At 52.3% G+C, this 13765-nt stretch overlaps 2 protein-coding genes across 2 annotated transcripts in view; one reads left to right on the forward strand and one right to left on the reverse strand.

Moving 5' to 3' along the window:
* Positions 1-13765, forward strand: part of LOC131893821 (cadherin-23) — a 309989-nt gene that overhangs the window by 284687 nt on the left and 11537 nt on the right. The window contains exons 28-29 of the mRNA XM_059243908.1: positions 9874-9934; positions 10685-10833. Coding sequence (XP_059099891.1) covers positions 9874-9934; positions 10685-10833 — 210 coding nt within the window. The remainder of the gene's footprint in view (positions 1-9873; positions 9935-10684; positions 10834-13765) is intronic.
* On the reverse strand, positions 883-1287 carry C16_21H10orf105 (chromosome 16_21 C10orf105 homolog). The gene has a single exon (XM_059281600.1). The coding sequence runs from the start codon at positions 1285-1287 to the stop codon at positions 895-897; it is 393 nt and encodes a 130-aa protein (XP_059137583.1). The 3' UTR covers positions 883-894.

Genomic DNA, 13765 nt, shown 5'->3' on the forward strand with positions numbered 1-13765 from the left:
CCAGTGAGACATGATACCACTGCCATACATCCTTGGAGTCCAGGTAGCATCCCCTCCAGTACTGGCAACATCCCCTCCGGTACTGGCAGTGGCCAGCATCCTACCAGAGCGATTCAGCCTCCACTTAGCCTTGGACAACAGCCTCTTTTTTATCTGTTTGTCCAACTTGTTTTGATTTCATTTGAATTAGGATTTCACGTTGTAGCCAGGCTACCTTGAACAATCCTCCTGCCTCAGCCTGTTGCATGCTGGGATTACAAGTGTAAACTACCACACTCAGCATATAGGAAACTTCTGTAGGCTAATGTCTTCAGGCCCTCCCAATCTGTCTTGACAGGGGGCCACGAAGGAGGTTCCCAGGTTCACGATTTGATACTTGCCAGGCCCCTGGCTGGCAACCAACCAGATCCACAAGAAGGGGCAGGAAGGTCAAGAAAAGGACCCCTGGGTCCCTTTCTCTGGAGTACTAGGTTAGCACAGATATGCAGGCTAGTGTAGACCCAGGGTAGGCAAACATCCCACTTGGTTGAGGTGTCTGGACCTCTTAGCAGCTGCTCTAAGCTGGGCCTTTAGAAGATGAGCAAGGCTTCTAAAGGGGCAGAGAGGGCTATTCCTGGGATCAGTAGATACCTAGCTTCCAAAAAAGCTGTGATGCCCCAAGTTATACCTCGGGGCCGCAGAGTAAAGGTCTAGAGGCCTGTGGGTATTTTGAGCCAAGGGTCTGTTAGTAAGCAGGGACCGCCAGAGTCTTCTGGGAAAGAACAAGGGCTGGACACACAGGGAAATACCAGGGTGATATGGGGTCCAGGGTATCACTACCCTACAGTCTGTGATGCCAGGCTCCATCGGAGATAGGATGGTCTTAGGTGAGCCTGTGTGGGGATGAGCACTGTATCACATCTTGGTGGCTTCAGTGAAGTCACAGTCACCTCGGTGGTCATCAAGGCCCAGCGGCGGCGAGGGACACTGCTGGACAGCAGGCCTGCCTCGCCGGAAGCTGTGCAGAGAACGGCGTAGGGAGCCCAGGCGCTTCCAGAGCCGGAGCCTGGGCTCACTGGGGCTTACCGGGTGATGCGGCATGCATTCCCGGGCCCCTTGACGACCAGGATCCAGCGCAGCGGGCTTACACAGCATCATGAAGAGCAGGCAAGAGGCCAACAGCAGAAAAATGCACGCCAGGGCGATGAGAACTGGCACAGGGTCAGCAGCCGGGGTGTAAGTCCCAGAAGTGGTAGGAGTCATAAGGAAGGTGGGAGCGCTGGGGAAGCTGGGGCCTCCTGTGGTCATGGTACCTGCAAGGGCAGGACAGAGAATCAGGGCAAAGCAGCTGTACCCCAGGCACGGACAGGTGAGACTTACCTGGAGTACACCAATGGGGGCTGAGCAGTCACTCATGCTCCCATGATGCTCTTGTCACAGGTTAGTACAGCGAGGCCCAGAGAGGCATCGGACACAGCTGATTAGTGGTGGGCTGGGTCTGAACCCCGGGGCTTCTTTCTGCTAAACCCCTGCCCCGTGGCTCTGGAGAACACAGCGTATTGAAAGCTTTCTGGCATTTTATAATTGGCTCTCAGCAATTGCCATATAGTCTTAAGCCTAAAAACCCAAATCGAAGCCCGAATCTGCCAGTAAGCCACTTAATGAACCAAGAACAAGGCAGAGTATAAGGTGCTGTGGGTAGGTGGATGGGGACCCCAGCAATCATCCCCAGCCCTCTCTGAGTCACTCAGACACACTCGGGAAATACAAACCGTCAAGAGTTGACAGAGTGAAGCCAGAAACCTGCCCTGTGGCATCATTCACCTTCTAGACATTTCCATTATCCCTTCAGAGAATCCATCCTGTATGGGGAATGCCGCAGGCTGTCCTCATAGACAGAGGACAGGCTAAACTGGATGTCTGGGAGCTGGTGAGAATGATTCCAGGGCCTTAGTGCGGGTAATGCATAGCCAAAGAAGATAGAGAAGCAGCTCCGAGGGGCCCTGGATGGCCCCCACAGCCTAAGCTGGCCCTTGAGGACCTAAATATTTTTGCCAGGCTCTTCAGGCTCCCCAATTGAGGCAAGAAAGTTTTTGGTTTTTGGTTATTTTTTTTAAGGCAAACATTCCTGCTATTTAAATATTGACACCTAATTTGAAGTTGTTTAAAGCAAAGAAGACAGACAGGTATTACAAAATGCCGGATAAACTTGATTCCTAAAGTTTTGAAATCCATTTTCAAATATTGGAGGTGCGACACAGGCCAATCTAAACACACAAATGGCCCCCGTCCAGCTGACGGGCCAGCATCTATGGCTTTTGAATTGCACAACCCAGTAGAGAAATCCAAAGATCCAAGTAAAACTCTGAACTTAGAGACTGAACTTGAGTCTCACCTGAGGTGGAGGGAGAGCAGCTTCCTCCTTTCTGGGTTCCTTTGCATCTCCCTCGGGCTCTAGCACCAAATCCAGGGCCACCGAGGAGGCTCAGTCATGCCAAGGCCCTGCCTGCAGTTATGGGGAATCAGAGAGCGTGGCCACCCTGGCCCCTTAGCCCCTACAGCCCTTGGCCCAGGTGGGCACTCACCAGCAACTCCGGGACCTAACTCCTGGCTCCTGGGCACAGCTAACGGAGGGCATCCAGTGCTCTCCACCCACCTACCACCCATCTCTTACCCCAGCCCCTCCCAGCCCTTGAAGCCGTTCCAGGCTGGAAAGTCTGGTGCTCGTCTAACTGCTCAGGGCCTCCGCCCTTCAGGCCTTGGGCCTGGAAAGCCCTCTGAGTGGACAGCATTCACGGATCAGCCCTTCCTGGAGTCTGAGCTGGAGGAGGGACGGGGTATGCCCACTGCCACCCTCCATGGAAAGAAACTAGCTGTCCCTTGGCTCTCAGGACGTGGCCCCGGTAAGGAAAAGGCAGTCTCAGCTGAGAAGAGCTTCCGTCCTACTAGCTCAGAAGCCAGAGAAGCTATGAGGCTGTAGGCCCCAGGGCCACTTCTACCTGGGCATCCCAGCCACTCTGGTGGTAGTCAGGGACTCTGGGGTGCTTGAGAAGGGGCCCAGAGCTTGAGGCAAGCCCAGCGGCTGGATTCCCTGTTCTCAGCCATCAAGAACAGCTGGTTCTGGAGGAAGTCCTCCTAAACCCCAAGCACGGAGCCCACTTCCTACTGGAGCCCTCCACTGAATGCGCCTCTCTACCAGCCCTCACTAGAACTTTCTTATTTCCCTTAGAATCCCACAGAGAAAGCGTGACCTTGGCTTAGCCATTCCCCTTGACTGGGCCTCGTTTCTTTTCTCAGAGCAATAGAAGGACTCCCCAAATCTGAGCACACCTTCATGTCCTCCCAAGTTCCCGGTAAATGTCTCCCCACTTCCTTCACTGGCTTCCTCTACAGTCCTTCAACACTGGCCTCAGGCCTACCCTTGGAGGTCTGTATTCCCAGTGGCAAGGTCTCTCAGCGGTCCCAGGAGGTCCAAGGCGCACCAGCCGACTGTGTCCCTATGTATTACGGGCCCGCAACCGGCTGGCTTTCTCCCGGCTTTTCCTGCTGGGACTGGTTTCGTTGGGAGAGTCCTGGCCTGCGGAGGGGGGGGGGGGGTGGAGTGGGGGGACACAACTGGGGGCGAGCGTAGGGATGGCAACTGAGTGGGAAGAAGGAGAGGGGAGGCTCCTGCGTGGCTCACTCCAGCCTGTCTCCTGGGAGTCCTCACATGTGTAGAGAAACACTGGTGATAGCAGGGGGCGGATTTAACTGACTCATGGGCCCGGGGCTCCCACCATCCCCCTTGGAAATTTGAATGGTATGTTCGACTATTCAGTGCCTGCCAACCTCCAGGTTACCAGGGAGAGGGTCTATTAGCAGAGAGACAGCAGGAGGTGGACAACCGGAGTGATGGGCCCTACAGCCTCCCCCTTCCCCTGCAGGGTCCCTATGCCTCCTCTTCCCGGGATTCCCAGAAGAGCGTCCCTTTTAAGGCCAGAAGGCTGCAGAAGTGAGGGCCAGGAGCATTTTTCAAATTTCAAAACGCTGGACAGAGGGACAACCCAGGACAGGCCACTCACAGTTTGAGTGGAGTACCGGGTTCTCTCCAACCCTCCCCCACAACCCTCCTTTCCTCTAAGAATCCCAAACTTCCCTGGCAACCAGCTTCTCTACCAGGGGGCTCCAAAGTCTCAGAATGCGTCACGGTAGTAGTCACAGCTCCATCTAAGGCCTATAGCCCTTCACCACAAAACAAAGCCTTGTCTCCCTACCCTGAAGTGGACAAGAGCCTTCCAGTGTACTATTAAACATGGAGGGAGCCTTGGTGACCCAGCACGGCCCCTCCCAACAGGTGACAGGGCTGTGCTCCAGGTAGGCATAGCCTGCCCAGAGTTAGCCACGGAGTTAGCGCTGGGTAGGAACCCAGTGTTTCCCTAATGAAAGGACAAGAGCCCTTGCCACAGATAAATGGGGGCCCCAGTCTCTCTGCTGGGTTGATCTTTGCAAGGATCAAGGACCCCTCTTCGGTCCTCCTCTCTCTCTTGAAGTGTGTGACCCATGAGTGAAGACAGGAAAGTTTGTGTTAGAGCTTTGAGCACCCAGTCACAAAAACCTGATTTGAGAGCCGGGCGGTGGTGGTGCATGCCTTTAATCCCAGCACTCGGGAGGCAGAGCCAGGTGGATCTCTATGAGTTCGAGGCCAGCCTGGTCTACAGAGTGAGTTCCAGGAAAGGCGCATAGCTACACAGAGAAACCCTGTCTTGAAGAAAAAAAAAAAAAAAAAACTGATTTGATCACTGTGGCCGAGAGAGACATGTGCTAGAGCAACCCTGGAATAACCCACAGGATCATGGGAAAATCAAGTGGAGACCCAGGTGCAGCTGAGCGTGCAGCATCCTGGGGACCAGGAAACAGACGTCTCAGTGCTGCGTGTTGCATGTGACTTTTATCTGGGCTCACTCAGGGTCAGCTCAGTGTCTCTCACTAGAGACATGCCACTAAGTCATTTACATCTCCAATCAACAAATATATAAAAAGTCGGGTTGTGGCGATCCAGTCCTGTAATCCAGCACTTGGGAAGTGGAGGCGGGGAGATCAGGAGTTCAAGGCCAGGCTGGACTACTTGAAATCTAATCTCAAAGCAACAACACAAAACACAAACAGCCCTACTATGTGCCGGGGACTAGGGACATGGCAGTGCACAAACCTGTAGCAGGAATCTTAGAAGGTCTTGTTGGTAAAAACAAACCTGGAGCAAGGTATTGGGGTGAATGCTGGAAGATCAGAGAAGCAGAACAAGCCACAGCCACCTCACCTCGCCAGTTCCTCAGCTGATCCTGTTTCCTCAGACTGGAAGCCTCTGAGTCCTTATCCAATTGGATCTCAGCTGAACTGTGCTGCTCAAAAGCCTAGAAGCTTAACCAGCTAAAATCTTCTAGATTCTGGTCTTCACGCCTTATATACCTTTCTGCTTTCTGCCATCACTTCCTGGAATTAAAGGCTCACTTTCTGGGATTAAAGGCATGTGTCACCATGCTTGGCTGTATCCTTCAACACACAGAGATCCAAGTAGATCTCTGCCTCTGGAATGCTAGGATTAAAGGCATGAGTGCCACCATTTTCTAGCCTCTGTATCTAGTGGCTGTTCTGTTCTCTGACCCCAGATTAGTTTATTAGGGTGCACAATATTTGGGGAAACACAAAAATCACCACACAAACCTCTTTCTCTTTTGGGGGGACCGTGTAGAGGAAGACAAGAACATATTCACTCAAGGTAGAATACTGGCAACAAACCCAAGAAATGATTTACCCAAGTTCTCCTTGGTCAACCATAACTTTATTAGCATTACTTATAGGAGCATAAATGACTCAAAAACAGTTGCATCACCATGGGTGATGACTCCCAAAGATGTTGCCTCCCACCTAATTTTTAAGCAGCTCCACCCAAGAGTCTCTTCAGTAATTACTGTCCACTGGAAAAAAACGGTTTTCCTGCCCCAGGCTGACAGCAGCAATAATCTATGAATATAATATAAATGCCGGGGAGGCAATTTGACGAGAACATCACATCCGCTGAACAGAACAACAGCTGTGGCCTTGCTACTAGGGCCTGTGACCTCCCCAGCCCTGAGGTGTCACCCTAATTTATAGTGCCAAAGATGAGTTATGCCCTGTGGCATGGGCCTTAAGTCCAATAGAAAAGCACCTATAACAGCCGTGCCACTATTATCCCAGAGGGCACATTTTGCCGGCCATGTAGCCCCCTATAGGGTCCATAACAGAGCAAGATTGTGACTTCTCTCTTAACAGACTGCATAGTGCCTTGTAGCACTACAAAGTTCAGCCAGCAGGGAAGGAGCTCCCAGCTCTGTCCTGGCCTGCTTTCTTCAACCAACATGTGTCGTATCTTCAACAATAAGGACGGTCCACCTAACGTTGGCATGCAACCAACAGCAGTCACAATAGCCTATCTGATGTGGGGGTTCTCGGGGGCCTCTCTGGCCCACAACTCTCATCCAGCACTGGGATAATCCATCATTACGGCTTCTGGGCATGCCCTTTTCCACCTATGTGGTTTACCTTCATTTCAGACTCTTTAGCTGCTATCTTTACTGTTATTCCAGATGTTTATCCAAATCTGGAAGACACTCAGGATTGGCATTATACAATGAGGCCTTTTCATAGAGGATGGGCATGCTCTCTGGAGCCCCATGACTATCCACTGTAAACAAGTATCAGTGGTTGTGTGGTTCAGCAGCTAAGGGGGGCACCAAAAGAGTGTTAGCAAGGTCCAACGCATCATGGGAAGATCTTGTCACTGTTGTCAACTGTTTCCTCAAAAAAACCAAAAAGCAGTGTTGGGTACCACATCATGGGTGGGGGCTCTACCCTATCTGTCACTCTAGAATGCACAATCATCCTCCATAAACCACCCTATCTCCTCATCCTGGGCCACTGACATGGGGTTGCCATGTGTTTCCCTGCCCATGATGGCCTTGATGGAGATAGGTTGTGACTCTTGACTGAACTGGCAGTGAACGGTGGATGGGGTCCATGTGGTCATCTGCCATGCCCGCTAAAGGACTGTCTGATTCTGGACCAGTACCCTGGTCACTGTCCATTGACAACACCCAGTTACTGAAAGGTACTGAAATCTAAATGAGGTTTTCGAAAAATAATCTCATTCTGTAGTCCAGGCTAGCCTAGAACTTGCTATGTAGACCGGGCTAGCTTTAAAATTATGACAGTCTTCCTGGCCTTGCGTGCGATGCTGGGATGGCAGGCGCATGCCACCCCTCCAGCCCAGTACCCTTTCTTGAAGCAGGAAATGTATACAGCTTATTCTGAAAGGATGGCTGCCCACTCATTGGACGGTCTTGCCTTTTTTACCTATTTCACTCATCATTTACTCCTTCCTTCTCTCTCATAAAGCCTTCCAGAAGCTCTCTGGCATGGCCTCCGCCCTCTGTCGATATTTTCCCTAATGCGTTTGGCTCAGCACCAATCTTACCTCATTTGCTGTCTGAGTGACCTGGCGAGACCCCTTTTCCCCTCTCTCATCCCCTCATCCTTGCCTGAACGCCTGACAAAGCCAGTGGACACATTGGTCTAAATCATTTAAATCCACCAGAGCCTTTCCCATAGCGTAAAGGTCACGCTCCACCAGGGAGCTCAGCGAAGACACCCAAGCCCCAAGTCCAGCCCTAGGTAAATCAACTTCTTTTGTAACTCTCTGGCACACACAGTGCTCAAGGCCACAGACTGGCCATCAGTCACCACCTCTCACATGCCCAGTTCCCTTAGCAATGCCTGCCATTCCTCTTTGTCCCCCAAGTCCCTGCTAGCCACGAAAATCTGAGACATAGCCAAGTGTCCCTAGTGGCTTGTCTGGGGGGCTTGTTTTCTCCTATCATCTCAGTTTATGCCCTCTTCACCTCAAGGGGGAACGGGTGGTTATATCCCTTAGTTCCTTAGTTCCACACAACTTGGGCTGTTCCCGTCCGCCTCTGTGTTCCATGGCCTCACACATAAGGCTCAGAGAGGCTCTTTTATTCCTTGTTTTAAAGTCTTTCCCCTGAGGCTTGAGAGATGGCCTGGTGGTTAAGAGCACTCACAGCGCCTCCAGAGGGCCCCAAATTTGCTCCCTAGCACCCACATCTGGTCATTCCCAGGGATCCAACACCCTCTCCTTCTGGCCTCTGCAGGCACCCACACACTCGTGGCATATCTGCATACATGTATGCGAAAATAATAATAAGTCTTTCCCGATTCAATCAGTTCTGAGGCTAAGTAGTCCCTGGTTATCATAGTTTATTGTCCTGCGCCATAATTAAGGCCTCTGCCTCAATGCTGAATCATCGATTTTGCCCCCTTTACCTGTATTAAAGATTGGGCTGAGGAGCATTTCTCTCACTTCCACATGACTCCTCCCTAGTCTCCTGTTCTTTCCATGGGTTCCAAGTCTTTGCCTCCCAGGAAACCTATTGATCGCAGCTCTAACTTGCGTTCTGTCTCCCTTTGCATCCTGCCAGCCATGGGAGGCAGCAGGCTGGCACCTCCATCCCCTTCTCCCTTTTCAACATCTTTCTGGCCGAATCAACAGCATCCACGCGTCACTTTCCTACTGTAATTTCTCCCTTACGTAGGCAAGTTCTTTCTGGGCAGACATCTGAGCCTCAGTTGCATGTCAGCACCCACGGCAAAGGCCATGTAACCACTGCTGTGACTGCTTCCGGCTCCCCCCAGGTGGGTCAGCCTCGGATGGACATCTCATCACCCATGGCAGATGCGGTCTGCTGGTCCCTGTTTGGGTGGTGTCTTAGTGACTTTCCTACCACTGTGATTTAAAAATGCCCTAACAAAAGCATCTTATGGGTAAAGGGCAGATTTTGCTTTACAGTTTCAGAGGGATACCAGTCCATCATGGCAGCAGGCAAGGAAGGCATGGTGACTGAGGCAGGAGGCTGGCCGGTCATAGGGCATCTACCCTGGGGAAGCAGAGAGTGAATGGGAAGTAGAGCCAGGCAGTGAAGCCTCAAGTCCAGTCCCCAGTGACCCACTTCTTCCAGAGCAAGGCACCGCCTCCTAAAGTTTCCACAACCGTCCCAAACAGTGCCACCATCTGGGGACCTAGTATTAAAATATAAGAACCTGGGGCGGGGGAACATTTCATATTCAAATCACAATAGATACCACTTCTGTTGCCAGAGAGATGTATGCAAACATCTCTTCAGCCCAGATAGGGCACTGATGATAAAACCAATGACTCCACCCAATGCTACCTTGGTGAAGTATTAAGTTTACAGGACCATAGGTTACTTACAGGTGAGATCACGGGAAACTCTCCAGCGGAACTGTCCGCAAGTTGGTCAGGCTCCAGGGATGCAGCGTTCAAATGTCGTCACCCATGCTAGGGTAGGCTCTTCAGTGATGCCCCTGCTTCACGGTCACCCCAGTGATGTTCCTAAGATGTCAAGAGCCTCACAGGCAGGGGATCATAGAGGTATGGAGTGGCCTCTTCCAGTCTGGGCCAGAGAGTGATGATGAAATATCATCCCACAGCAATCCCCCGCATCCCCCATGAAAAGGGGATGGTGCCTGGCAGTGGTGGCGCACGCCTTTAATCCCAGCCCTTGGGAGGCAGAGCCAGGTGGATCTCTGTGAGTTCGAGGCCAGCCTGGGCTACCAAGTGAGTCCCAGGAAAGGCGCAAAGCTACACAGAGAAACCCTGTCTCAAAAAAAAAAGAAAAGGGGATGGTCCTGGTGCCAGCATAAACCACAGATAGTAGGGTGCCCTTGTGGATAATAAAAGGGATGCACACACATGCCTGGGGATGGAGAGGGGCTGCAAAAACAGCTTCCCTTGGGACTGCCTTGGGACTAGGACTAACTCCACTGTTTCTTCCCCTTCAGCTGAAAGCCACAGACGCAGATGAGGGCGAGTTTGGGCGTGTCTGGTACCGCATCCTCCATGGTAAGTGGGCTGCCACAGGACAGGAGGGATGGCCGCTGCCCCGCAGAGACAACGCTTCTTTTTGGCTGACCAGAGCTGATGCCCAAGCGCTGTACACACAGGCTGGAGCCCAGGGAGGAAGTGGGGTTCCTGACTGTTTGCACCAAGTTACATATGTTCTAAGCAAAGGGTAGTATACTGGCCTTGTTCCCAAAGCTGTCACCTTGACAGAGGGAACCTTGGAAGCCAGGGAAACTATTTGGGGATTTACTCTCCTTGGGCCACCTAGAATCCGGAACCCTTTCCTGGGCCACTCACCACAACCAGAGCATCAAGTCCACTCATCTGCTGCCTTATAGGATCAAGGGTGAAGAACTCCAGGGGCTGAGTGTGGATAAGTGTGTCCCTGGAGAGAAACCAAGATCATGGGTACCAACCCAGCCCTGTTGGGTTCACTACATACTAGATTCACTCACCCACAGACAGTAGGGTTTGGGTCCAAGACCCTTCTGAAATTTCCTGAAGCTTTCCTACCCTCAATGGACGTGGAGGCGTGGAGACAAGGGTTAAGGCCTTCTAAGGCCCTAGTCCTCATATAAGGAAGAGGCAGGCCCATGCACCCCTCGTTAGGCTATTTTGTGGGCTTCAGCCAAGTTCCCACATCCTGTGGGCAGCACCAACCTGCCATAGGGCCTGGAACCCACTGTCCTCCATCTTACAGACATCCTCCTCCCAGTCCAGCCCATGCATCTCATGTGCTCCTCCACACAGGTAACCATGGCAACAACTTCCGGATCCACATCAGCAGCGGGCTCCTGATGCGAGGCCCTCGGCCCCTGGACAGAGAGCGCAACTCCTCCCATGTGCTGATGGTGGAAGCCTACAACCATGACCTGGGCCCCATGCGGAGCTCTGTCAGGGTGAGACCACCAGTTGGGGCAGGTTCTGGTACTAACTGACGTCTTGGGCAAGCCCAGCCAGGGATCTTGGATTTGTCCTGAGTTTCTTCAGCTGAGGAAGGGGATCCGTGATAGTCATGTCTGTCCCAAAGGAAGAAAGAGGAATCCTCACCGATCTATCTTTTATATCCATCCAGCTCTCCACAATGCACAATTAGGGAAACTTCATAGACAGCGTGAACAACTATATACCAACACTATTTTGCAGATGAGGAAATGGAGACACAGCGAAGTGTCTAGAGGCAGAAGCAGGGCTTGCGATGATGTATTTTGGGTCCAAATCCAATGCTGCTTCTCTTGAAACTGTTCCTAAAATACTCCCATCCCATTCTCAGCTGCCCTATCAAATGCATTCTTTGTAACCCCCATCCCCCCACCCCCCACCGCCACATACACACACTAGGCAGCTGAGGCTAAAAGACCTTCTCTAATGGGCACACAAACACAAGGATCTGCCTCCTGCCTGTCTGCTTGTCCTGTGCATGCACATTCCTCCTCACTCTCGATACACAGGATACACACGTAGCAGCCCATAGGTCCTGTGCCCTAAGGCCATAGGAAGTGAATCAGAGCCCAGGCCTTGAGTAGGAGGGAGGTGGGAATAGAGCAGGCAGGGACTTATACCCAGACATGAGCATTGCTGAATCAATTAAACTTATCAGTCCATCGCTACCTGCTGTTTCCTGGGACTAGAAACACTGAGCAGAATATATCTGGCCAGCTGTCACTCAACTCACTCAAGGGACACTTCCCCAAATGCCGATGATGGACATGTCCAAACAGGAACTGGACCCCATGCAGATCTGTTGGAGTGGGGCCAAAGCTGGATTCCCCCAGCTCCTGCCCTCACCTTGGAGGAGGTGGGAGAGAAAGTTGGCTCCCGACAAGTCACCCCTGACACCCCTTATGGGGTGAATGAATACCCGTCCAAGTGAACACAGCAGAGGGATCAGGTGCATTGGATCCTTCCAGAGCATGGTGACCGACACAGACATGGTTTCCTGAGAACACGCCAGGAAGTCTTGACGATAGTGCTTCCCCATATGACACGCTCTCGTTCACATGCCCATGAGCACATTCACGGCAGTGTCTTCCCTTTGCAAGCTCACAGAGTTCAGATCACAGAGTGGCTGACATTAGGGCAGCTCAGGCTGCATCCCTGGACTTCAGGCTTTCCTAACCACAGCCCTCTCTGTGGTCCCTCACCTCCCCCACCCACCTCTTCCTCAGAAGCCTCCTCCTGGCACCTGATCACTGTAGCTGCGACGTGCCACTTTTCACCACCAACCTTGTTAAACCAAATTCTTTGCAGCATCCCTGGGTGTAAAATAGATCAAAGGTAGACTGTGTAGCACTGCAGGGGTGAGGCACCCAGCCATAGCCACAGGCCCCTTATGTGCCCCTGTCCTCAAGAGGAGCCTGAGGAGGAAGAACTTGACCCAGTTCTGAGGTAGTCCCTGCATCACATCCATTCTGCAGATGAGAAGACTGAGGCAAAAAGGAATTAACCAACTTGGTAAGGCTTAGGATCCCGTGGCAGTATGGGTATAGACAGGCTTCAACCCCAGGCAGGCGGCCCAGACTGTTCTCTTGCCTCTACACTATACTAACCTCTGTACCACAGTGCTCAAGAAGGCTCCCCAGAGCCCTGACAGGAGGTGCAGCCTCATCCCCAAAGAGTAACTTTAAGAATGCAGATGCTGTCCCCCTGGCATGAAGATCTGACGGCTCTTGTAATATAGAGCCTCCGCACCCCTAAGAGACCTCGGTTAGCCAGGGACCTTTCTGATGGCAATGTGAAGACTCTGGCTTTGCCCGGCAGGCTGTAATCCCTGCTCTAGGGGCTAGAGACAGCCCTGAGGGCCAGGAAACAAGGAGGGACACCATCTTTATGGATGCTGGGCCTCTCTGGGTACGCATGCCCTTTGCATGCCCACATGCCGAAGTGTACACACGCGCCTGCCCTCTTGTCCCTGTTGGAGGGTATGGCAGCTCTGTGCATAAACTCTGGACAGAAAGCAGTCTGGTTCCGTGAGGCAGCTGGCAGTTTCCTTGTGTTCAGCAAGAATTCAGCTGGCCTATATTTCCTGTTCAGCTGTGTCTCTCGGGTTCACAAACCACACACCATCTTTCCTCCTGTCTCTGCTGCTAAAAATGCCGCCAGAGCCATCGAAAGCCTGGCCACATGTGGCCAAGCTACAGGCCCCCTCCCTCCTGTTCCCTTCACACTGTCCGATTGGCAGTTTCTTCCCCACGGCCCCCAGGAGTCAAGGTCATTAGGACAAGCAGACTCCGGAAAGGCCAGGGCTTGGCGTTTTGAAAGATGGAGGGTTCCTTTCTGTTTACACAGAGTTCCCGAAATTCGCCTGTGCAAATTCCTCCCACAACCACCACACCCAGGATCTTCTGCAACAAGTTGTGGGCAAAGCCAAATATAGAAGGTTCACTACTACAGCTGTGATCTGAGGTGGACGCTGTCATTTGCATAGGAGATTCTAGGTGTCTGGAAATGAAAACGGCTAGCAGGACAGGCTGTGGAACCCCAAGGCAATGAAGTAGGGAACCCTCTGTGAGCCTCCCTAGCTACCACATCCCTCTTCTCCTCTGCTCCCCTGGCTTTGCCACCCCACCCACCCTGAGTCGTCCAGTAAATTCCCTGCTAACTGTGTGTGTGTGTGCACGCGCATGTGCACGTGCGTGTATTTGTGTGTGTGTGTGTGTGTGTATGTGTTGGGATAATCCCAGAGGCAGCTATCTGTATATTCAAAGTGCCGAAGGCAGGTGCCCTGAGGCCATCTTGGCCACCCCACTTCTGTCTTCAGTACCCCACTCCACTTCCTCCTTTCTCCAGCCTGCTTCGAGGTCCTGCCACCCTGGCTCTAGGGAGCCGGGA

The sequence above is a fragment of the Peromyscus eremicus genome, chromosome 16_21, assembly GCF_949786415.1.
Source record: "Peromyscus eremicus chromosome 16_21, PerEre_H2_v1, whole genome shotgun sequence".
Taxonomy (NCBI): Eukaryota; Metazoa; Chordata; class Mammalia; order Rodentia; family Cricetidae; genus Peromyscus; species Peromyscus eremicus.

Coding starts and splice junctions, on each gene's coding strand:
- C16_21H10orf105 (XM_059281600.1), bottom strand. CDS start 1,287: ATGACCACAGGAGGCCCCAGCTTCCCCAGCGCTCCCACCTTCCTTATG.